Raw genomic sequence first — 24546 nt, 5'->3', positions numbered from 1 at the left:
GACTATCCCTGTCCAGGAATAACTAGATGGAGCAGGTGAAAAGTGAAGCTTAAGACGGCCAATCGCAGCGAGGAGCTGCAACCACTTTCTCTTTCCCTCTTCAGCCTCGCTCGCCACTTGTGCCTCGAATTCTGCCCGGCGACCGATGCCGCCATCTGCGCGCAGATTTCCGATTGGCGGAATATTTTCCCCTCGCCCAATCCCGGCTCGCTCTGCTACTGGCTCCGCGGGCGGGGCAGAGAGCGGGTCTCGGAGCGGCGGAGGGAGAAGGACGTCGCTGGAGTGAGAGGAGGAAAAGGGAGCTTCGTTTTGGGGGGAGATGGGGGTCCTCCTCCTCCGCTGGCCCCCCCTGATCCTGGGGGCGGCTGCCCACCTGCTGCTGCTCCTGGACTGCGCAGGTAAGGACTCTGCTCTGGGGCGGGGGGGGGGGGGAAGAGAAATAATCCCTTCCCAGACATGTTTCCCAGACTTGGCTTGTTTTGTATGCCGCCCGGGGCAGGGGCCGCTTCACTCCTGGGCTCGTGGCTCAAGCAAAAGACAAAACAAAGCTGGAAGGTGTTGGCAGGATTCATGGGGGGGAAAGTGAGTCGCCTGTCCCGCCCCCCGCAGCTTCGTGCTGACTCTGGTTTGTGTGTTTTTGTGTGTGTGTGTGAGAGAGAGATACAGTACAGGTCTTTCCTCTTCTATTTTTTACCTTCCCTCTTCTAATCCAACCCTCAGCCGCTCTTAAAAACTCAGCTAAAAACCCTGGAGACCAGCCTGGGGGTGGGAGCTGGACGCGTGTAGAGCTGACTTCATTGCGGGGTAAACGTCTGAATAAGGGGTCCCCACCCGCAATTCCCAGTGTTGTTTTGCTCAGGAGTTCCCTTTCATCATCAGGTTCTTCTGCTTTACACTTGTAACTCCCCCAGTCTCCCCACCAAGAAAACCCCTTTTCTGCTGCCTGTCAAAAATGTAGGTTTTGTCAGTTATTCAGGGGGCTCCTCTCTGCCGTTTCTGTACAGCCCCTTGTGCACGACGGGCACAAACAACTCCTGAGAAACAAAAGGGGGCTCCCCACCCTACAGCCCGGTTCCCCTTGAATACGCCCTCCTTTTATATTCTCCCTCCCCCCCCAAAAAAAAAACAATTCAAAAAAGTTGGAGCCTCTGCCTGGCTTCTGGGGCTCCTAGACATGAATTGCTCTGAATATTCCTGCTCCCTCAGCCCCCCAATCGACTGGCTCTGCATACTATTCAAGGATTTATCACTGTTAAATTCTTAATTCCACATTCCTGATTGCTGCCTTTGGTGTTTTTCTCCTTTTGGGGTTGCCACTCATGTTCTCTGTTTAACTAAAAAAATGTATATTCTGCTCGATTGTGGTAAAAACTCTTATTAATTTACAGGAAATAGTAAAATAATAAAAACAGTTTAAAGCATTAAAAAATAACTAAAATTAGCATTGAGAGGTCAAAACACGTCAACATTTGTGTACAGTGGTGCCCCGCAAGACGAACGCCTCGCAAGACGGAAAACCCGCTAGACAAAAGGGTTTTCCGTCGCGGAGGCGCTTCGCAAAACGAATTTCCCTATGGGCTTCCTTCGCAAGAAGAAAGCCCATAGGGAAATCTCCGGGGACCTTTTTTAAAATGCTGGCGGTCGGGAGCAAAGACTTTCGCCCACCGCCGGCCTTCAGAAGGGATAGCGGAGCGGGACCGCCTGCCTTCCCGGGATAGCGGAGAAGCGCAGCGCGTTTCTCCGCTATCACGACGGCTTTTGAAGGCCGTCCCGGCCTCCGCTGTCCCGGGGGCTTTTAAAATGCTGGCAGTCGGCAGCAAAGCCCTCCTGTCCCCGGAGCTTGCGGGGCGGGAGGTGGGGAGAAGGGCTTTTCTTCCCACCGCCAGCCTTCAGAACAGCCTTCTGAAGGCTGGCGGTGGGAAGAAAAGCCCTTGTCCCCCCCCCCCCCCCCAGCCTTCAGAAGAGGTCGGGGGACAGACTGTCCCCGGACCTGGTCTGAAGGTGGTTTCCATAGGAACGCATTGATTGATTTTCAATGCATTCCTATGGGAAACCATGCTTCGCAAGACAAAAAACTCGCAAGAAGAAAAAACTCACGGAATGAATTAATTTCGTCTTGCGAGGTACCACTGTATCTGGATAGGGTTGCCCAAGAAAAATGTTTTAAACAGACACTTTTGTGAGACAAGCGTATTCTTCATGGGAAAAAGACCTGGAGGTAGCAGCAGGGCATTTTAGTGAGTGGGAAGGGGGAATAGGGTGTTGAGGTTATTTTTGAATTCTCCTTGACCCCTGCTGTTTATGAGATGAGGAAGATAACACTTGTTTTGCACTCGGATCCTCTTTATGGAAGAATATGATTATCTAATTTGGGTTGGTTGGTTATTTTCTTATGTTTGTGATTCCTCTCCCCCCCCCCCCCCAATATTGTTTGCTTTTATAGTCAATAGTTTTTGTGCTTCTCTAGTGGAAAATGGTATGAAAGCTTTAAGAACTGAAGAGTAAGACCTGTTATTTCTCTCTTGAACCCTCTTGATATGGGGGGCTGCCCCCTCACTGTGCTACAGGGCTGGGCAAAGGGTGGTGGAGACCACTGGTTCCTTCAGATTCCTCCTCACTTTGGGGTCTCACGTGTAACTCATTTTGCGGCTCTTTGTCTCCCGACCACTGAGCAGAACTGCCTGTGTTGTTTAGCCAGATGCCACAACCAGAGGCAGCCTTGCTCTGAGCTCTTGTGGTTTGAAGTGGGGGGAGCCCCTGCCCTGGGAGGGGAGGGTCTTAGAAATGGGTCCCATTTGATCTTGCCTGAAAGAAAACCAAGCCGGAGGGAGGTAACAGAGTCGACACACCATCAAGGCAGGGGCAGAGCTACCTGCCCTGGCACCTGGGGCACTGGGGGGGGGGGGGGCAGCTCTACCTCTCTTTCAAATCAGAACCAGTGAAGGCGGTGAAGGTCCTGTGTGAGTGTCTGGAGGCGGTTGGAGGGTGGATGGTGGCTGATGGATTGAAGTTGAATCCTGACAAGACAGAAGTACTGTTTTTGAGGGACAGGGGTGTGGAGGACTCCCTGGTCCTGAATAGGGTAACTGTGCCCCTGAAGGACCAGGTGCGCAGCCTGGGAGTCATTTTGGACTCACGGCTGTCCATGGAGGCGCAGGTCAATTCTGTATCCAGAGCAGCTGTCTACCAACTCCACCTGGTACGCAGGCTGAGACCCTACCTGCCCGTGGACTGTCTCGCCAGAGTGGTGCATGCTCTAGTTATCTCCCGCTTGGACTACTGCAATGCGCTCTACGTGGGGCTACCTTTGAAGGTGACTCGGAAACTACAACTAATCCAGAATGCGGCAGCTAGACTGGTGACTGGGGGCGGCTGCCGAGACCACATAACACCGGTCTTGAAAGACCTACATTGGCTCCCAGTACATTTCCGAGCACAAATCAAAGTGCTGGTGTTGACCTTTAAAGCCCTAAAAGGCCTCCGTCCAGTATACCTGAAGGAGCGTCTCCACCCCCATCGTTCTGCCCGGATGCTGAGGTCCAGCGCCGAGGGCCTTCTGGCGGTTCCCTCATTGCGAGAAGCAAAACTACAGGGAACCAGGCAGAGGGCCTTCTCGGTAGTGGCGCCCGCCCTGTGGAACGCCCTCCCATCAGATGTCAAAGCAATAAATAACTACCTGACATTCAGAAAACATCTTAAGGCAGCCCTGTTCAGGGAAGTTTTTAATCTGTGATATTTTAGTGTATTTTTGGTTTCTATGGAAGCCGCCCAGAGTGGCTGGGGAAACCCAGCCAGATGGGCGGGGTACAAATAATAAATTATTGTTATTATTATCATAGTTGGGGGTGGGGGGTGGGCGCTGAGGCTCCTCTTTGTGTGCTGTGCCGCCTCCTTGAGAGGTCTGGAGGGTAGCAATGCGAGAACTGGGCCTTCTCTACAGTGGCTGCCCATCTGTGGGATGCTCTCCCCAGGGAAGTTCACCTGGCACCTTCATTATACAGCTTTAGGCACCAGGCAAAAATGTTCCTTTTTAACCAGGCCTTTGGTTGATTTGATTGACACCCTTTAAAAATGCCCTTTAAAAATGTGGGGGTTTCCAAATTTAGTTTTAGATTTACTAAATTCTAAAGCAAGAAATCAGACTAGATCAAGAAATAAATGTAATATCCTTAGGGGAGAAAATATATAAAATAAGGGCATTTGCAGATGATTTAGTGTTGATGGTGGAAAGCCCAAAGGAAAGCATAGCAAAGGCTCTAGAAAAAATGGAAAACTTTGGAAAGGTTTCAGGTTTTGCTTTGAATAAGGAAAAAATGAAACTAATGGTAAAAGGCATGGGAGACCAAGAGAAAAAGGAACTGGTAGAAAAATTTGGATTACAAATTGTAAAAAAAGTGAACTTGTTAGGAATTCAAATAACAATAAAAATATAAATTTGTTTGAAGATAATTATTAAAAAAAGGGAAGAAATAAAAAGAGAAATGGAAATTTGGACAAGTTTAAATTTAACACTCTGGGGTAGAATTTCGGCTATTAAAATGAATATCTTACCAAAATTCCTGTTCCTTTTCCAAATGATCCCCATAATAGGTAACGATGAATGTTTTAAAAAATGGAAAACGGACCTAACAAAATTTAAATGGCAAGGCAAAAAGTCACGGATCAAATATAAATTATTAACAGACATAAAAGATTGGGGTGGCTTTGGACTCCCAGACCTGAGAATATACTATGATGCAGCATGTTTTAGTTGGATCAGAGACTGGATTACATTAGATAATAATGACATTTTAGACTTGGGATGGAACAACAGATACAGCTGGCATGCCTATCTAATTTACAACAAAGTGGTGGTGCATAATGAATTTCTAAGTCATGTAATTAGAAATTCGTTATATAAGGTCTGGGTGAGACATAGAAGGTTGTTAGAACCGAAAACCCCATGGTGGGTTTCACCGTTAGAAGTAATAGCAGTCAAAAAGAAAAACACGACAGGAAGATTGGCGGCATACCAGCAGCTCCTAAAGTAGGAACAGGGCCAATTAAAAGTAAGACCATACGAAGAGGTGCCCCAATAATGCACCACATGTTTACAATATCATCAAATTTCCCAAATATTTAATCAGGACAAAGCAATAGGATTTGAAAAAGTAGAATCAAAATTACAAAAAGTATTATTACAGAACTCAAAAAAGAGTATATCCAAAATGTATAATTTATTATTAGAATGGGAGTTAAAGGATGAAGAAGTAAAAAAAGATATGACGAAATGGTCATGTGATATAGGTTACGCAATTCGGCTGGACCAATGGGAGAAATTATGGAAATGTGATATTAAATTTACAGCATGTTACACAATCAGAGAAAATTTGATGAAAATGGTGTACCAATGGTACTTAACTCTGGTAAAATTAGCTAAAATTTACAAATTAAAATCAAATACCTGTTGGAGATGCAAGAAAGAAATAGTTTCACATGTGGTGGGAATGCCGACCTATTAAACAATTTTGGAATGAAATATATGAAGATATCAAAAAGATGTTTAAAATATCTTTTAGTAAAAAACTGGAGGCATTCCTTTTAGGTATAATCACAAATGATATTCCTAATTTTTGTTGTAATTTTGCATTAAAAAAGGATTAATTTTTTTTAAAAAAATGTGGGGTTATTTTTTGGGGGGGGGTTATTGAGTTGTTTTTCTTTTGATGGAATATTTTGTGGTTTTAGATTTTGTTTTCGTTCAGAGACCACCCTGAGATCTCTGCGTATAGGGTGAGATATAAATTCTGTTAATAATAATACGTCCCATTTTGCTTCCCGAAACAAAACAGAAATTGCTCTTCCTTCCTTAGCCCTGTGCCCACTACCTTCTGCCATGAAAATGCCCCATCTCTCACTGAACTCAACTCAGCTTCTCTCTGTCCAGGGGTGTGTGTGTGTGTGGGTGTGTGTGTTGCTGTGGGGTTGCCTCCTAAGCAGGCCAACTCTGGATATGATGCTGAAGCCTCTGCTCAGCTCCCTAGCTCCCCTCCAGCCTCCCCCCAAGTCTTTGTTAGTTGTTACTGTGGAGACTCATTAGGCCCCCTGGTGGCCAGAGCTGGTACAGCCTGTGGGAAAGTGAGCCCTTTTGGGGATAAGGTTCTTCTTTTGCCACGCTCTGCCCCCCTTCCTGTGTTCGATCTTGTGAAGGGGCAAGTGTGGGGAAAGGGGATGTGGGGCCACATGTTAAGACCTGTCCCCAAAGTTGCACTTGCCCTCCTGCCCCTGCTATCACTGTGGGTCTTTCTTTCTCAAGTGGGGAACCCGCTCTGTGGGTGGCAGCTCAGAGCACAACATTGATAGATTGCAACTTTGAACCATTTAAGCACCAATTATCATACGGGGATCCAGGAAGGATCCTGGGAATCACAGGCCAATTAACTTTACATCTCTCTGGAAAACTGGTGGAAAGTGTAGGAAGCTAGCAACTGGAATGCATTTAACTTGAAGGATTTCAACTGTATGCTGGAATCACTCGAATTATATATGCAGAAGGCTACACGAGGAGATAGAAGAACCGACAAGAAAGGGACAAGGGGGGGTAGAGAAGAAGAATATTCTATGAGTATTCAGTTCAGTATTCAAATAGAGAGGCAATCCCTGCCTACAACTAAAACCACAGGCAACCAGCCTGGAAACCACGGGTCTCCTTAACCGGAAAAAAACCCACGGTTCCTGAACTCACTCAGCGCTGCTTATAAGACTGACCCTAGTGTGGGGCCCCGTTTTGTAAACCTCCCGTTCTACCATCCATGACAGCCTCCTGCCTAGCCTTAGGACTAAGTTTGGGACTCCCTACTGGACGCTTGCACAGTGCAATCCCAGATTGGGCCCAAGAAAACAAAGGTTTGAAAGGAAACAAATGACCTTGCATTCTCAAGTACACGAGTCATCCCCAACAAGGGTCTTCGTGCAGGAGGGGCGGCTTCATTTGTAGGGACAGGAAAGAGAGTGAAGGACTTGTACGACGCTTCCGGCCATGCTCCAAGACAAGGCGTCGAGGAGAGGAAAAGGAGATTTTCCACGGTCCCCCAGGCCATGCTCCGAGAGAGGGAATCGGGGGAGAGAGAGAGAGAGAAAGAAAGACTTCCAGGACCCTTCCGAGCACGCACCGAGAAAGGGAATCAGGAGAGAGGGAGAGAGAGAGATTTTCCTCGGCCCTTCTGGCCACACTCCGAGAGAAGGCGTCGAGGAGAGAAGGAAAGAGATTTCCACGATCCCTTTGGCCACGCTCCGAAGAAGGGAATTGGGAGGAAGAGAAAGAGAGAAAAAGGATTTCCATGACCCTTCCGGCCACACTCCGAGAGAAGGTGTCGAGGAGAGGAAAAAAGAAAAGTTCAGCTGCCTTGGAGACGTTATTCTTCCACCCCCTCCCAATGTACTAATTTCAAACCATACTCACGTCCTCGAATGTCCCTCGTGGATCCCAGGATCCTTTCTTTGGCCGGCTTGACCTTGCCTTTCCTCCCCTGGCTGAGCTTTCTGGTGACGATTGATTACTGCCTGCAAAGAGGAGGCAGGGAGAAGAAGAAAAGGATCCCTGGGCTAAGGCTGCCCAGTGGCGCCCGATCCACCTTTATCTCCCTCCTCACCTACACAGGGGAACCAAGAGTCCCTTCGTGGTCGCCAAACTGTTAACGGAGGAATCCAAGGGCTCCCTTGGACAAGAAACAAAGACATCAACCAGGATAACTTGGAGCAAAACAGCAGCCTGTAGGCTTGGCCTTTATTGGAAACTGTTGTGACAGGACTCCCACCCACAACAAGATGAAGCAAAATGGAAGCCCTGAATAAAGGAAGACCCCAACTTTTATTAGTTACTAATCCCCCAAACTACACCCCCAAACTACATCATGACTACATCACAACTACATCATTGATACATCACAAAAAGGAGGGGTTGAGGAGGTAACTCGAGTATCTTGTCACCTGGCAGGTTCCTCCTTTCCCTCCCCATGAGTCACTTCCAAGAGGCAAAGGGGAGTTGGCAGTTTCCTGCCCCCAGAGGGAAGATCCGATCACTGTCCTTTGTTCCAGTCCGTGTTGAATCCGCTCCCATATGCAAGTCCGTTGTGCCCTTGATGGTCTTCTATCTGGGTCCATCAAGGTTGCCATGCCAACTGGGCAGGGCCCCGGAGTACGTGCTGGCATGGTTAAGGGATTATGGCTGTCCTGTATCAAACCACCCCCCTTTGATAGTCCGTCCTTCATGAAGCAAAATAAAAGTGGTCCGGCGCAAATCCGTTGTACGGTTGATTTACTATGAATTTATAACAGAAAGCCTTCAGAAGTTCAAAATTGCTTTCACTTATCGGAAGCACCTTGATACATTTTGATTGGATTAGTCACGGTCAATTGAATCCAGAAACATTGTATTAACAGCTGTATAGAGAAGTAGGCGCAGTCGCTTGCAGTACTTGCGTGGCCGCCACAAGGGGCGCTGTTTGGTAACGCTGATTGGCTGAAGCGGCAGCCGATTGAGCTAGGGTTCAGGGAACAGGTCTACCCAAGAAAAGGATCAGGTGAAAAGGGGTTTCATTAAAGCGAGCTGTCAATTCAAGCGCTTCCTTATTTACGGAAGGCTTTTTGGGGATGTCTCTCTAAAGGGGCATCCCTGGGGTCGAAAGTAGGTGAGAGGGGGGTGTATGTATTGTGCTTGTGTGTGGGGGGGGTTCTCCTGCTACAGAAGGCAGGTCTACAAACTCCCCCAAACCCTGCTGAACATTGGATCTCCTAATTTAGGGCTGGTGCCTGTAATACAGCAGGATTAGGCTGCTGCCTTCATCTGCAGGACCCCTAACTCTGCCCCCTTTTCTCTTCCTTTCCAGGCTCCACTTCTCACTCCCTGCGCTACTTCTACACAGCCGTGTCTGAGCCTGGCCAGGGGCTGCCCCAGTTCATCACTGTGGGGTACGTGGATGACCAGCAAATTGATCAGTATGACAGTGACACCAAGGAGGCGCTGCCTCAGGTCCCCTGGATAAGGAAGGTGGAAAAGGAGGATCCTCAGTACTGGAACACAGAGACTCAGAAATCTCAGGGCTCTGAGCTGTCATTCAGGGAGAGTCTTCAGACTCTGCAGAATCGCTACAACCAGAGCGGAGGTGAGTGGAAGGCAGGAGAGGCACAGAGTCATACCTCCCCCCCATAACGTTTCCTCCAAGGGCAAGAATTGCAGGGAGGGGGCTGCTGGGAGGAAAGGAAATGGAGGGTGGGGGTCTCCACCAGGGCAGAGGCATCTCCCCTTCCCCTAATAAAGGTCTTAATGGGGGCAGGGAAGGTGGGGGGGGGGACAGAGAACAAGACTTGGAGACCTCTCCCCCCCCCCCCAGTATGACACTCTCTGGACCGGCACATCCTACCAAGGAAATGTCTCCATTGCCTGCCCTTCCTTCCATGCTAGGCTTGGCTTAGGCCTTCTGAGGTGGAAATCTGTCTAGTTCGTTTTCCTCTTGGGGGGGGGGAGGGAAGGGTGGGGATCCTGAGGCTGAGACAAGCAAGCCTTGAGTTCTGGTCCTGCTTAAGGAGAAGCCAGCTGCCCAGATAACTTCTTTTAATGTTGTTGTTTTGAAGATTTGGTGGTAGCTCGCTGGGGTGGGCAGGAGGATGCAGAGACCCGCCATCTTTGACAAGGGCAATTTGGCTTCTGCTGAGAAGGGGGGGTGCATTTAGAAGAGGGGCAAACCCCACTTGCGGCTTCCCTTTTCCTCCCAGGCTATGAGGAAACTTCTTTTTCCAAAGGCCCTTTCATGACTTCCCTCCTTTTAGGGAAAAGGACCTTGATATTGAGAAGCTGGGGGGAGAAAGATGGAGGGGAAGAGGAGACCTACTCTCTTGAAAGGGCCCCCAATGTGTGGGTGCCTCCCTTCCATGTTGCCCCTTTCCTCTTTCTAGGGGTGGACGGGGCAGCTGAGGCGTCTCTCCAAAAGGGGCAAGATCCAGAGGAGCAGAGCTGGGGGGAAAGAGGGACAGACTGTGACCAGTGTTATGTACTGAAGTTCTCACCCTGGGCCAGCAGGGGGATACTGAGAATAGTTATGCAAATGAAGGATTGAAAGTGACGTTCAGTGATTGGATAGTTTTAGAAAGTTGCTACAGTTACATTGTACTGGAGCTCTATATAAGCAAGCTGACTGAGCCCTTCAGTCAGTTCTGTTCTGGCTTCTGAATAAACAAGAGCTGTTTGAAGAATCGCTGTGTCGTCTGATATGTTCACCCACAACTTACCGTATTTTTTGCTCCATAGGGCGCACCTGACCATAAGGCGCACCTAGTTTTTAGAGGAGGAAAACATGAAAAAAAAATTCTGAATCAAATGTTGTACTAAACTATTTAAAGCAGCAAAGTGGGTGACTCCTGTCTGCTTTGCTGCTTTAAAAGCGAGCCTCAGAGGAGGGAAGGAAGGGGAACCATGGCTTATCTAAGTCCAGTTAATAATGCTGAGCCTGATTTTATATGCATCTCAAAGCCCTTGACATATATACATTATAAAGACAAGCTGAGATAGGCCTCCTGCATAGGAGGAGGGGAGGAGAAGAGAGGGAGCCATCATAGATCAATGGGGAGAGCATGGAGAAGATCCCAAGTTCAGTCCTTGAAAGCTTCTCCAGGTAGGACTGAAGGTGTGTCTCCTGAAACCCAGGTGAGCCTCTGCCCATCAGTGAAGACAAAACTGAGCTAAATGGGCTCAGGGGTCCTGACGTGGTACAGGGAAGGTCCCTCTGTTCCTGTTTAAATTAGCCCTTTCTTCAGAACCATGGGGACTACAATCTTAGTTTGTTTTTAAAGGGAACAGCTGTAACCTCAGTGGCTTTGCATGCAGAACACCACACGTTCAATCCCCAGCCTCTCCAGGCCTGAAACTCTGGCAAACTGCTACCAGTCAGTGTTGACATTACTAAGCTAGATGGATTAGTGGATCCGACTCCTTATAAGGCAGATTCCTAGGTTCCCATTAATGCTTCAGATCTGGGTGTGAGGCTTGCTGTCATGTTTAGTGTGGCGAGGGTGGTTCTTTGCACATCTGGAAGATGACTGTGTCACCTCCCATCACCCTCTTGAAGGTGCTTTTACAGCTCAGGGAAAAGGGCAGGCAGCCACAGCATGTGTAGACTGTAGCATCCTGAATTAAGGGAGGGATTCCCCTTGCAGCCAAAGGGTTGTTTGAGGCCACCAGGAAATAGCTGATCTTAAGCTTGAAACCAGGACTTGCTCTTTAACCATGCTGCTGCTCCAGTTGCCAATGCCATCCATGTAACCTTGTGTGAATATCAAGTGTGGGTTGTGTCCAGGAACCTGGGAGGATTTCTTTCACATGAGTGCATGTCTTCGTCTTTAAATAAACAGCCCATGCAAGTTTCTAGCTTTTATGGCCATGCCTGGCTGTCTCAGTGGAAATCTGGGGAGGCCGAGGTAGACTTTCCAGTGGTCAAAGTCTTCCTGCCCAGCATCTATTTCCTGCCCTCTTTTCCCACTGAACCCCCGCACCCTGCTTCAAAGCAAGCCAAGCAGGAAAGTGGAAGAGGAGCTGCTTACACGAGTGTAAGCTGCTCCCCTCCCACTTTCCTGCTTCAAAGGGAGCCCGGGAGGAGGGAATCCGCTGTAGCCTCCAGCAGAAGATCCATGGGTCTTCCTTCCCTCCTCTGTGGTTGCTTTGAAGCAGGAAAGTGGGAGAGAAGCTGCTTACACGGGTGTAAGCTGCTCCCCTCCCACTTTCCTGCTTCAAAGGGAGCCCGGGAGGAGGGAATCCACTGCAGCCTCCAGCAGCGAGAAGGATCCATGGGTCCCCTCCTTCCCTCCTCCGTGGTTGCTTTGAAGCAGGAAAGTGGGAGAGAAGCTGCTTACACGGGTGCATAGACACACTCTACACAGCTCTTGCTTTAAAGGGAGAGCTGCGCAGAGCTTGTCGGCAGCAGCGGCTCTTGCTGGCTTCACTCCATAAGACGCACAGACGTTTCCACTTACTTTTTAAGGGGGAAAAAGTGCGTCCAATGGTGCGAAAAATACCGTAACACTGGCGATGAGGATGGGATCGATGGACATCAGAGCACGGCCACACTCTGAACTGAGCTGAATCACTGAGCTGAATCACTGAGCGAAATCACTGAATAGAACCAATTCAGAGCTGACTGTTCTGGCTAGAGCACTGTGTTCCATCCATCGCCCTTCTCTCCGGCATCGGAATCATGGCTTCACTCGTGCATCTACCGCCGTTTGCGCCAGCCTCTGAATCATGGGACTCCTACCTCGCTCGGTTCGACTGCTACCTCCAAGCCAACGAGCTGACAGAAGTATCAAAGGAGCGGAAGCGGGGCCTATTCCTCAGCCTCTGTGGGCCTGAGGTGTTTGAGACTGCCTGAGCATTGGTTGCGCCTGAAGCAGTCCAGGCAACACCATGGGACACGATTCAAGAGAAGCTCCGCAACCACTACGCACCAAAGCCGTTGAAGATTGCTGCCCGCCATGCGTTCTATCACCGGAATCAGTCAGAGGGGGAGTCAATTAACAACTACACTGCCGCCCTCCGAGAGGCTGCAATGCACTACGAGTTGCAAGACTTAGACGATGCCCTGATGGATCAAATCGTCTGTGGGATCCGGGACATCTGTCTACAATGGTGTCTCCTCGCCAAGCCAGACCTCACGCTGCAGAAAGCCATTGAGGAGGCCGTGGCCTCGGAAGCTGCCGAATGCTCCGCCCAGGAGATCCGCAAGTCCAGCAGCCCGTGTCTTGCTAGGAAGCCAGTTCCAATGCATCATGAAGAGGCCAGCAGTGATGAGGCATCCTCCAGTGAAGACGATGACGTGCACCAGACAAAGCGGGAGTGCAGGAAGTTCCAAAAGAAGTCCAAGGGCCAATCGGAATGTGCCGGCTGCAGAGGCGACCATTCCCGTGCCAAGTGTCGATTCAGAGATGCCATCTGTCGGAAGTGTTCCAGAAGGGGCCACATCGCTAAGGTCTGCCGATCGGCTCCGTCTGACACCCCCCTTCACCGACTCGCAAGTCCAAGTCTTCACTCCAGTCCGCCACGGAAAGCTGTTTCGCTCTCACCAACTGCCGCTGCCTGTCTGGAACCATGATTGGCCAAAACGACTCGCCTACACGACGCAAGCTGAATGTCACGGTGCTCATTGAAGGAGCTCCATGTGACATGGAGATCGACACTGGGTCTGCCCTGTCCATCATGTCTTGGAGCACCATCAAAAGACTGGTACCCAGAGTGTCCAAAAGGCAACTCGACTCTCACCGCGTACACCTCACCTGAGAGACTACCAGGGAAACGACATTCGCGTGGTAGGCGTTGGCCGGTTCCGGATCACCTTCAAGTATTTTTCGGGGCTGCTCCGACTGGTGGTGGAAGAAGGTCAGCGGCCAAGCCTCCTAGGGCTAGACTGGTTTGATGCCCTCGGCCTGGAAGTCACCGGCATCAACTGCATCTCTAACGCAGAGACTGAGGGTCTGGTCAAAGACTTTGCCGAGGTTTTGATGGCACTTTGGGGCAATATACAGGTGCGCCCATCTCCTTTAGCCTTGATCCACAAGTCGCCCCCATCAAGCTAAAGCCACGCCGGCTTCCCTTTGCTCTCAAGGCTAAGGTGGACGAACAACTGGACAAGCTGATTGCCCAAGGTGTTTTGGAGCCGGTTAACCACGCCAAGTGGGAAACCCCCATCACGCCTGTCAAGCCAGACGGGTCGGTGAGAATCTGCGCTGATTACAAGTGCACGGTCAACAAGGCACTTCAGCAGCATACTTATCCGGTCCCTGTTGTCCAACACCTGCTGCGTTCCCTGGGTGAGGGTAAGGTCTTCGCTAAGCTGGACCTTGCCCAAGCCTATCAACAACTGCCAGTCGATGATGCCACTGCTGAAGCCCAGACGATCATCACCCACCGAGGGGCATTCCGTTGCCGCCGGTTGCAGTTCGGGGTGAGTGTGGCTCCTGGCATCTTCCAAAGCCTTATGGAGCGTCTCCTGCAAGGGCTTCCAGGCGTGGTACTATATTTTGATGACGTCTTGGTGTCCGCAGACTCACACCAGCAGCTGTTCGAGCGCCTCCGTGCCGTGCTGACCAGGTTCCAGGAGGCCGGGCTCAAGGTAAAGAGGGAGAAGTGCCAAATCGCCATTCCACAGGTGGAGTTCCTGGGCTATCTTATCGACGCCTCCGGCCTTCACCCAACCACATCCAAAATCCGTGCTATCCAGCGGGCCCCCATCCCAAAGAACAAGACGGAGTTGCAGGCGTTCCTGGGCCTGCTGAACTTTTATAACATGTTCCTGCCCCACAAAGCCACGGTGGCTGAGCCTCTTCACCGACTCCTCAGCACGAAGGCACCTTGGTCCTGGGGTAATGGGGAGACGGCGGCCTTCAACGGGGTCAAGGCTCTCCTTTCATCGGACAGTGTGCTGGTACAGTACAGTGAAGCCAGGCCGTTGGTCCTTGCCTGCGACGCCTCACCTTTTGGCATCGGCGCTGTCATTAGTCACCGTTTTCCAGACGGAAGAGAAGCACCGCTCGCCTACTTTTCCAGGACGCTATTTCTGACTGAACGGAATTACAGCCAGCTCGACAAGAAGGCACTGGCTCTTGTGGCTGGAGTGAAGAGGTACCATGAATACCTCTACGGCAGGACTTTTGACCTCATCACCGACCACAAGCCACTCCTGGGCCTCCTCGCCGGTGATCGTCCAACTCCACTGGTCCTCTCACCGTGCATGCTGCGATGGACTGTTTTCCTGGCTGCCTACCACTACCGGCTCGTCCATCGCCCGGGGAAATCAAAGGGCCATGCCGACGTCCTCAGCCTCCTCTTCCAGTGTTTGTGGAAGACCCGGCTCCTGCTTCATCGCTCCTCCTGATTGAGGATCTTCCAGCAGCGCCTGTATCGGCTGCCACTGTGGCCTCCGCATCTGCCCAAGATCACGCCATCAGCCGTGTGCTCAACTGGGTGTGGAGGGGGTGGCCACAAGGGCCTTTTGCATCGGAGTTCCAGCCATTTGCAACCAGACAACATGAACTCTCAGCTCATCACGGCTGTCTGCTATGGGGAGACCGCGTCATGATTCCCCAAAGACTCCGTCAACGCATCCTTGAGGCTCTGCACGTTGGCCACCTGGGAATCGTCAAAATGAAGGCATTGGCTTGGTGTTACGTCTGGTGGCCTAACATGGATGATGCCATCACTGCCTGGGTTTCCGCCTGTCAAGCGTGCCAAGAATCGAGGCCTGCACCACCGGCAGCTAAGGGACACACCTGGGAGACGCCCAAGACAGACTGGTCGAGGGTGCACATCGATCTGGCCGGCCCCTTTCACGGCCGGACCTTTATGGTAGTGGTGGACGCCTATTCCAAATGGCTGGAGGTAGCCCTGATGCCCTCCACCACTACCAAGGCTGTCATCCGGGTGCTGCGAGGCCTCTTTGCGACACATGGGTGTCCTGATGTCCTTGTCTCCGACAACAGACCACAGTTCACGTCAGGCACTTTTGAGCGGTACCTTTTGGGACTGGGCATCCGCCATGCCCTAACGGCACCATTTCATCCATCCAGCAACGGGCAAGCAGAGAGAATGGTGCGTTCGGCAAAAGAGGCACTGGCGCACCTGGACCGGGGAGACTGGCACGAGCGGGTCTCCAAATACTTGTTCGTACAACATATCACCCCTCATGCGGCCACAGGGCGGAGTCCTGCCGAACTGCTTATGGGCCGCCGCCTCAGGTCCCCGCTCGACCGGCTGCACCCAGACTTTGCTGTGGCCAAACCCACAGGCTGTGCCAATGCGCCATGGTCATTTGTTCCAGGAAACCAGGTCTTTGCCTGGAACTTTGTGGGGGACATTCCTTGGGTGCCAGTCACAGTAGTGGGAGTCACTGGACCTCGCTCGTACGAAGTGGCACCCGAAGACGGACGCTTGTGGTGCCGGCACATAGACCAGCTTAGGCGCAGGGTTGGGGACTTGGACACTACCGTGGTGCCCCCAACTGTGCTCATGGCTCCGGAACAGACACTTACAGATGGTGAGGATCCACCTACACCTCTTGCAAACTGCCAGCGTGGAGCCGAACCAAGCCACTTCAGAGGGTCTGCCAGACTTACCACAGACTCAGACCACTGCCATGCCTGACATTCCGCCAACTCCACTTGCGGAGGTTCCACCCACAGCAGCGGATCCAGGGGACTTGGTTTCAACGCCTCCTAGGGTCGCACCACAGCCTCAGCAAGAATTGGGTGGCCCCCCGGACTTGGCTACCAGTCCCCGGCGGTCTGGCAGAGTTTCCAAGCACCCAACTCATTTAAAGGACTATGTTGTTGGGCATGTAACACTGTTGGTCTAAGTATGTGCAATGTAACCGATATGCTTTTGTGCCTGATTGAACCATTACGTGTGATGCTGTATATAAGGAAACCATTACAATTGTAACTAACACCTTATCTCGGTGGGGAGGGGTGTTATGTACTGAAGTTCTCACCCTGGGTCAGCAGGGGGATACTGTAGATAGTTATGCAAATGAAGGATCGAAAGTGACGTTCAGTGATTGGATAGTTTTTATGCAAATGAAGGATTGAAAGTGACATTTAGTGATTGGATAGTTTTAGAAAGTTGCTACAGTAACGTTGTACTGGAGCTCTATATAAGCAGGCTGACTGAGCCCTTCAGTCAGTTCTGTTCTGGCATCTAAGTAAACAAGAGCTGTTTGAAGAATCGCTGTGTCGTTTGATATGTTCACTCACAACAACCTCTGACCCTGCAAGCGGGGGGGGGGGGGAGAGACTGTGAGGTGATGAGAGAGAGGAGGGCAATTAAAGGGGGGCTTTAGAGGCTCAGGATTGTAGCGTTTCCCTCAGTGAACGTGTTATGCGGATGAGCCTTCAGAAAGATACAATGCTGGTTGATTTTTCTCCCCTCTGACTGCTGCCTCTTCCCTGAGTCTGAGGGAAATAAATCCTTTTTCCTGGGCTCTTTTCCTGGTGGGGGAGGGGCTGCTCTGACCCCCCTTGACCTCCTGGGCCTCTTCTGGTCCTTCCAGGGATCCACACCCTTCAGTACATGTACGGCTGTGAGCTGAGGTCTGATGGGCGCAAAGGAGGGTATAGGCAGTTCGGCTACAATGGGAGAGACTTCATCGCCTTCGACAAGGAGACCCTCACCTGGACGGCAGCCCAGACGGAGGCCCAAGCGAGCAAGAGGAAGTGGGATCCTGACTTGGCCCAGAACCAGTACAGTAAGCACTACCTGGAGGAGGAATGCATTGAGTGGCTGCAGAGATACCTGGACTACGGGAAGGAGACTCTGCTGAGGACAGGTAAGAGGGGGGGCAGTGGGGTGGCGAGGGGGGCAGTGGGGCAGTTTCCCTACCAATTCCCCTCCCCCCCTTAACAGTCTTCCTTTCTGGACCAAACAGCAAACACTTTTCTTGGTGGGGGAGGCAGAAATAAGTTTGGGACTCTGGGAGGAGAAAGGGGGTCACTTCAGAGTATGATGGGGGGGTAGATGCTTAACCCCCCCTGGAATAAGGGATGAGAAAGAACAAAGGTGGGGAGGGGGCACAGAAACAGCAATGAAGGGGCCAGGAAAGCAAAGTGCATTTTAAATTAAGTAAAAACATAAAATTGAAATGGACAGATTTGAGACGGGATACAGAAAAACCTTTTGCCTTTACACTTGGGTAGGGGAAAGTGGGGCAGATTCATGCAGAAAAATCCACTCTCATATTTTATGTACCAAAATGAGTCAAATAATAAAAAAAATGGCTTTATGCATGGCATAACTAATCAATATTATAATAGTAACCAAAAGAACCATTAAAGTTAGAAGATAATGAGAATATAATGACTTGAGTTAAAAAATGGGTTTTGTATCATTCTGTCCCAACTACGGGGCACTTTGATACAAAGCATAAATTGTGTGAGAATGGTAATTATTTACAAAAATTTAATAAAAAAAACCATTTTTATTGTGAGAGATCATAATCAGCCCTACAATTTGTTACTTAAAAATCTAAATTACGTATCAAAACTAACAGTGTTTCACACATATCATAGACTTTATGGCAGGTTTTCTTAACAAAACTTAAAAACTTAAATTAATTTTTCCTCAAACACCTATGCATTAAAAAAAAAACTTTGGAAAAACTTTAAAAAGTATAAGAACTCACATTAGGTAGTCCAAAAATAGTGATTTAAACAAAATGCTTATAAAAAATAAGATATTTCCTTAACGTTTAGCTTCTATTGCACATTATATCCACGGAAGTTAAAAAAAAAAGTATAAAGTACTGATGTTCGAGTTGTGCCCTTTGAGAAATTTGGTTTTGGCAACTGCAAAACAGCATCCTTGAAATCAATGCTTGCCTTATCTTCTACAATGGGGAAGACAAACATACAAGATCCTGGATATTTCCTGAGAAATGACACTTGATAATCGGTCATATTATATTTAGAAAAGACTTTGGCCACATAGTCAACAACAGTTTTTTTATTTTCAAATTTCATGAGTAGGAAATCAGTTTAGAGATTTCATGCAAACTTGTATATTGGGGCACTATTGTACACTAGCAGGACCCCGTGTCTTAGTGTATCAAAGTGCCCCAACAGACATTTTCAGAAATCTAACAATTATTAATAAAACCACTGAATTTATTTAAAAATCACATGTAATCCTGATCACTGAGTGGGATAATTTACCTTAGGTATTTTTAAATCTTAACTAAATGACGAAAAACAGCATTGGAACACTTTTACATTTCACATAATTTTTTAGTTGGCCACACTAAAAACACACCTACTCTCGTCAAACGCCAATGGCGAACTGGCGGGCAGCGCGGTCGCAACTGTCATACACATGTATAGACACGTTTTAGTGTCTCAATATTGAAATATTGTTGGTGTATCTGTGTGCCCCTTGCATCAATGTGCCCCGTCTCCCCCTACATACCTGTGGGGAAAGTCTTTAAAACTAAATTAATTAACCTTTTTTAAAATAGAAAATGTGTGGGGAGCCCCCCACTAAATCTGTAGGTTAGCCACTCGTGGCCTAGAAGCAGAAAACCTGCACATAGTGAGAGAGTATGGGAATTCCCTCTTCTACCTTATCTTTTTTATTTGTGAGGTATACGACTTTTTTCAATGGGGAACATTCAGAAGTGTCATCTTCCCCATGCCTTGAAATGGTACAGTCCACTCTTCTGCCTTCAGGAATCTGGCACAGGGGCCAATCAAATGATCAAGTGTTTTGACTGGCTTTCTTCCTGTCTCTATTAGCTTTGCTGATATGAACATTAATCAAAAATGTAATAATTCTAGCACCCTTCCTTTTTGAGTAATGACACATACGTATTAGCCGGGCTTAGAAAGATCTGAGCAATTTCATCTATGGGGCCTGGTGATAATTCACCCCAAAGACACTGAGCATATTTCTTGAGGTTGAGGATTTCACCTCAAAAGCCACAATAAAGTGTTTTCAAGGGTGACAACGTGCAAAGGAGGCTGGGAATCATCCTCTTTGGGACGGAGGTTCGGCTGAGGACAGGTGGGTGGGGTGGGGAGGTCTTGTTTGGGGTTTCTGTGGGGAAAGGGCTTGACCTTCCTTCCTTCCTGCTCCCCCCAGCAGAGTCACATCCCCTCCTAGACCTGAGTTAACCAGTCCAGGCACTGCAAAGCGGGTGGGATCCTGGAACAGCCCCTTGAGACAACAGCTACCCAGGGAGCCAGTTTTTGAACAAGGGTTACATTCTGTGAATCGTGCCTAAAAGCCAAAATTGTGTATCATCAAAACACATTGGATTCAAGGGCGATTGGGTTTGCCAAAGTCCTTCTTCCCCAGACGCCCGCCGCCTCTGTTTCGTTTTTAGAATATTTTTGGCAAGTGGTTAAAGCTGTATGTGCTCAAGTTAAATGTGTGCAAGTTGCTGGCTTACTGGGCCTCCTGGTCTGCCCTTTCCACTCCAGGGGAGGCTGCCGTGGAGAAGGGAGATGGGCCCTTTCCAACCTCAAGGGAGCCTTTCAGGGCAGGCGGGAGAACTAGAAAGGAGCTCTGTCTTTCCCAGGGCTCTTGGCTTTGTTCACTAACTATTGGGCTGAAAAGTCCCAGAGAACAGAGAGCAGTGAGTCCTGCATTTATTTGCCCTCAAGAGAGGAACAGGATCAGTCTGAGCTGCCCTCAGTTCATGACTTGCAGCTTCGAAGGATCTGAATGAATCCCACCATTGGGGACCTGGTGAAATTTGCCCTCTCAGCCTAGAGGCAGCTCCCTGGGACAATCTTGGAAACACAAGTTGTCCTGTTTGAGTAGCGTTGGGGTTTTATCAAGATGACAAATTAATTTAATTTGTACCCAGCCCTCCATCCCAAAGGAGTCTGCTTTGGCAAACAAAGGATAAAACATCTAAAAACAGTTCCACCATAGACACTGACTGGGGGAGATGCCAAGGGAGGTTGAGGAATCCCATTGATTCACAGTTATTTCAATTTCTGGAGATGTGAGATTCTGACTAGGTTGCCCCTTGGGTCCCTGCTCCTCTGCTCTTAAAAAATGCAGGATTCATTGAGGCTCCCGTTGTGGGTGTCTCTCTGTTAACCCCAATGCGGCCCTTTTTGCAGAAGCTCCGGTGGTGAAGGTGACCAGGAAGGCAGACTATGACGGCCTGGAGACCCTCGTTTGCCAAGTCCACGGCTTCTACCCCAAGGAGATTGATGCCAACTGGGTGAAGGACGGGGAGGTCTGGCAGGAGGGCACCCTCCGAGGATTGGTCGCCCCCAACTCGGACAGGACCTACTATCTCTTGCTCAGTGTCCAGATCGACCCCGAGGAGAGGGAGCGCTTCCGGTGTCGCGTGGAGCATGACAGCCTGGAGAAGCCTCTGGACGTGGCCTGGGAGAAGGAGCCTGGTGAGAGACAGACAGACAGACAGGAGGGGAAGGGGTGGGCTCTGGGAGGGGGATTTCCACCCAACTGCTCCCTTCAGCAGCAGCACAGCTCAGATGGGGAACCCCAGTTGGATCCTGTCTGTGTCTCTGGAGGGAAGCGACTGAATCGGAATCTGCAGATTTCAGCAGAGATGCAGCCATTTCTGGCAAGTGTCTCATAGGCCTTGAACTCAAATTGGATGTCGTAGGTAAAAACTAGCTGTCACCTTTTTGCCTTTAAGCCCAAGCAGCTGTGATGTCAAAGAATGTGGGCACATATTTTACTTCTTCAAAATCAAACTTACAATCACTGCGGCTGAAAAAGGAGCAATGAACTTAAAAGAGGGAGTCCCAGACTGACTGTACTTCACAGTGAAAAAGATTCTCACTCACTCTTCCTCTCAAGCGCGCCCAGCTACAAAAACTGATATATATCTCCACTCAGCCCAAACACCCGCACACCGCTGGGAAGAGCAAGAAGGGTTTTTTAATAACAAAGCTCATCCCACAGACACACCGGCATGAAAGCTGCGCCTGCAGGAAGTCAAGCAGAATGTCTAGCAGCCAAACTCTCTCTTCCCCTGCAGGAGCGCATGCATGCACACACATCCCCACCCACACCCCAGACTCTCCTCCTCACAGGCAGGCAAGCGAGGATTATGGAAGCGGCCCTTGAGTCAAAGACTCATCCAGGCAGGGCAGAGGGGACCAGGGCTCACTCACTAGCGCTACGGACTTCAGAGATTCCACCCAAACAAAAAACCTGGACATTTTGCCTCATTTAAAAAAATTGTCCGGACAGACATTTTAAGTCTGAAAAAGAGGACGTGTCTAGGAAAAACCAGATGTATGGCAACCCTGCACAAGATACTTTTTCCTAAGGGTTTGTGTCTTCCCTGAAGGCCTGTAATGCTGGTCTCTGGGGGGTCTCAGAGGGGAGGGAATCCCTTCCTCTCAGGTTCAGGACAGAGAAGGCTGAAGCGCCTGAGCAGGAGGAGACCTGCTTTTAAGTCTGGAGTCTGTGATGAATCAGGTGTGCCTGTCAACTGTCTTCCTTAAATGAATTGGTTATTATAAAGACCTCTAATGCTTTACTCTGGTGGAAACAAACTCTCTACAGAGAGGACCTTGGCCTGTCAGGAGAGAGAGGGCCTGCTTTGCACATGTAAAATCCTCCCGGGCTCATAGCTCAGCACCTCCACTCCAATCTCCTGCTTGAGGCCTTGGGGAGCTGCTGCCACCAGTCTGAATAAAAATGTCTCTTGTCCGCTTTTAGTCAACCTGGGGCTCATTGTGGGAGTCATTTTGGGTGTCATGTCTGCCATCCTGCTGGTCTCTGGGATCATCTTCTTCTTCATCCGCAGTAAGTAAACCCTGGATGCGTTTGCTGCCTCTCCTGTGTCCTTCTGTCTTGGCCTCCAACTGGGAATGTGCTGGTGGAGCTTCCTGGAAACTGCCCCTTGTATCCCTACAGAGACCCCTCCTCACAAAACACCCTTGAACATGAATCAAAAGTCCTGTTGGTCATTGCTTTGCGCTCACTCTGTGCTCAGGAAGTTCACTTTCCACCTGATGTTTTAATCCATCCTAAGCCTTCAGTCCTGTGCACACTTACCAGGGAGCCTTCCTTACAAATCTTTAGGCGCCAGGCAAAAACGTTTATCTCGAACCAGGCCTTGGGCCTTTTAAATGTGAGTTACTGGTTTGTTTTTGTTTTATTATGTATTTTGTGCTCTCATTTTGTATTTTTATTTGGAGAATCACCAAATAATAATCCGAAAATGAATGAAGGGACTGGATAATGTTTCCTTCCAACCTCTTGGCTTGGAATTTGTCCACAGCCTGGTTTCCCATGTTGATTTTTTAATTTAATTTCCTCAATTTTTTCGACTTCTTTGTAAAATGAGTTCCTTGAAATGCTCCCCTTCTGGGCTCCCCTTCCTTGGAGGTGTTTGGAAGAGACAAGAGGAGCATCTGCTGGGAAGGTTTCAGCATCTGAGAGCCAGATTGTCGAAATGTAATTGTGTGGTCTCTGGAGGTCCCTTCCAGCTCTGAACTTCTGCTTTTGTCTTCACAGGGCAACAGAGCGAGAAATCAGCCTACAAAGCAGCCTCAAGTGAGTGACTCCTCCCTTCTCTCTGTCTATTTCCCCCCAATATGGAGCAGGAACAGGTTACAAACAGACCAAACTAAACCTGGTGGTGGCCTGGTCCTTAAGCCCAAGACCCTGATGGGAAGCTTCAGCCTGTCTGCTCAGCCTGTCTGGGGACAGCAAGGGACCCCTCAGGGCCAGGAAAAGGCTGCAGAGAGACTGTCGGCTGAGGGAGGGGCTCCAGGAAGGAGCAGGAGGAAGAGCCGAGGGTGGGGGGAGAGAGGGGTCTCTGGGGGTTTAATCTACTAGATCCTGAAGCTAAAGAATTGGTTGGATGGCTCAAGTCTGTGGATGTCAGGAACCCTCCCCTCCAGATTTGGCACTACTGCTCTCCCCCCCCCCAGCTTCTGCCTTCCTGCCCAGATCGCACCCACCCCCGCTCTAGTCCCCCGCTGCCTCCATGCCAGGCTGTGCCCATCTCTCTTTGCCCTCCAGCGTCTGCTTCTCCCTCCAGTGCTGTCCTTGAGCCCCCTTGCCTCTGGGCTGCCTCTCCCTGAACTCTTCTCAGCCCCCCCCTCCCCATATTGAGAGTGATTTGGGATGGGGTCGGAAGGAGGGAGGAGAAGGGCTGGGGGGGATGGGATCTCCCTCCCCAGAATCCTGACTCCTGTGTTTCCTCCCTTTTGCAGCAAATGACCAGGGGTCCGACAGCTCCACCAAGGGTAAGTGGGGGGGGGGGCAGGTGGGGGCAAAGGGGGTCTCTTGCAGAAGACTCTGTGGGGAACATCCCCAAATGGGAAAAAGCTTCCCCTGTTACCCATCTTGGGGTTTCCAAGAGTGACATAATCTGCAGTGTTCACTGAGCTGAAAATCGCTCTTGTGACTCATTCTGTCTGTCCATCTGACCTCCACAGAGGATCCCCTCCACCTGACAAATGGGTTCTACGCAGGATCTGAATGAGAGATCTTGGAAGGGGTTCTGGAAGGGATTTTTCCTTCCAGTAGGACTGCTTTGTGTCCTTCTGGTATTCCCCCAGAGTGTGCAGCTTGGCTCACTTGCTGGAGCTGCTCTCTGCAGGCATTTGCTCTTCAGGCCCATTTTGCTGATACTCCTGGCATATCTTAGGTCTGATCTGACATGATGAGGGATGGTGGCTTTCCTTGGGAGGCTGGACTAGATGTCCTTTGGGTTCCCACAAGCTCTGTAATGCTGATGCCCCCACACCATGATGTTGGCTTAAATTTGAAACACTCCTGTTGTTTTTATCTCCACAGTTTTGCTGTGAATTACAGAGGCTCAGAGCTCCTGCTGTCCTTAAATGCTGTTTATGATGTTTCTTAATCCTGGCTCTCACCCATCTATTCTGACTCCAGCTGTAACTAGAATTTGAGGATAATCATGTTTTTCTGATGGATTTTGGCTAATTTTGCTTTGTAGCTGATTTTCAGAAATGTGTTTGTATTCATCAGAAATATGCCGGATATACACAACTAAAAGCTTTAAAAAGGGA

At 49.6% G+C, this 24546-nt stretch overlaps 1 protein-coding gene across 1 annotated transcript; it reads left to right on the top strand.

Moving 5' to 3' along the window:
- Positions 1 to 237: 237 nt before the first annotated feature.
- On the top strand, positions 238 to 24546 carry LOC114591132 (class I histocompatibility antigen, F10 alpha chain-like). The gene is made up of 8 exons (XM_077923370.1): positions 238 to 398; positions 8868 to 9143; positions 17067 to 17342; positions 20638 to 20925; positions 22220 to 22306; positions 23021 to 23059; positions 23725 to 23757; positions 24311 to 24546. Exons 1-8 carry the CDS (start codon positions 320 to 322, stop codon positions 24319 to 24321), a joined length of 1089 nt encoding a protein of 362 aa, XP_077779496.1. The 5' UTR covers positions 238 to 319; the 3' UTR covers positions 24322 to 24546.

This window comes from Podarcis muralis, chromosome 2 (assembly GCF_964188315.1).
Source record: "Podarcis muralis chromosome 2, rPodMur119.hap1.1, whole genome shotgun sequence".
Lineage (NCBI taxonomy): Eukaryota > Metazoa > Chordata > Lepidosauria > Squamata > Lacertidae > Podarcis > Podarcis muralis.
This window is presented reverse-complemented; position numbering and strand designations above follow the sequence as displayed.

Excerpts from the sequence above, each read along its gene's own strand:
- LOC114591132 (XM_077923370.1), top strand. The coding sequence starts at position 320 with ATGGGGGTCCTCCTCCTCCGCTGGCCCCCCCTGATCCTGGGGGCGGCT. Across the intron at positions 399-8,867 it reads GCTGCTCCTGGACTGCGCAG|GCTCCACTTCTCACTCCCTG; the intron begins GTAAGGACTCTG and ends CTTCCTTTCCAG. Across the intron at positions 9,144-17,066 it reads TCGCTACAACCAGAGCGGAG|GGATCCACACCCTTCAGTAC; the intron begins GTGAGTGGAAGG and ends TGGTCCTTCCAG.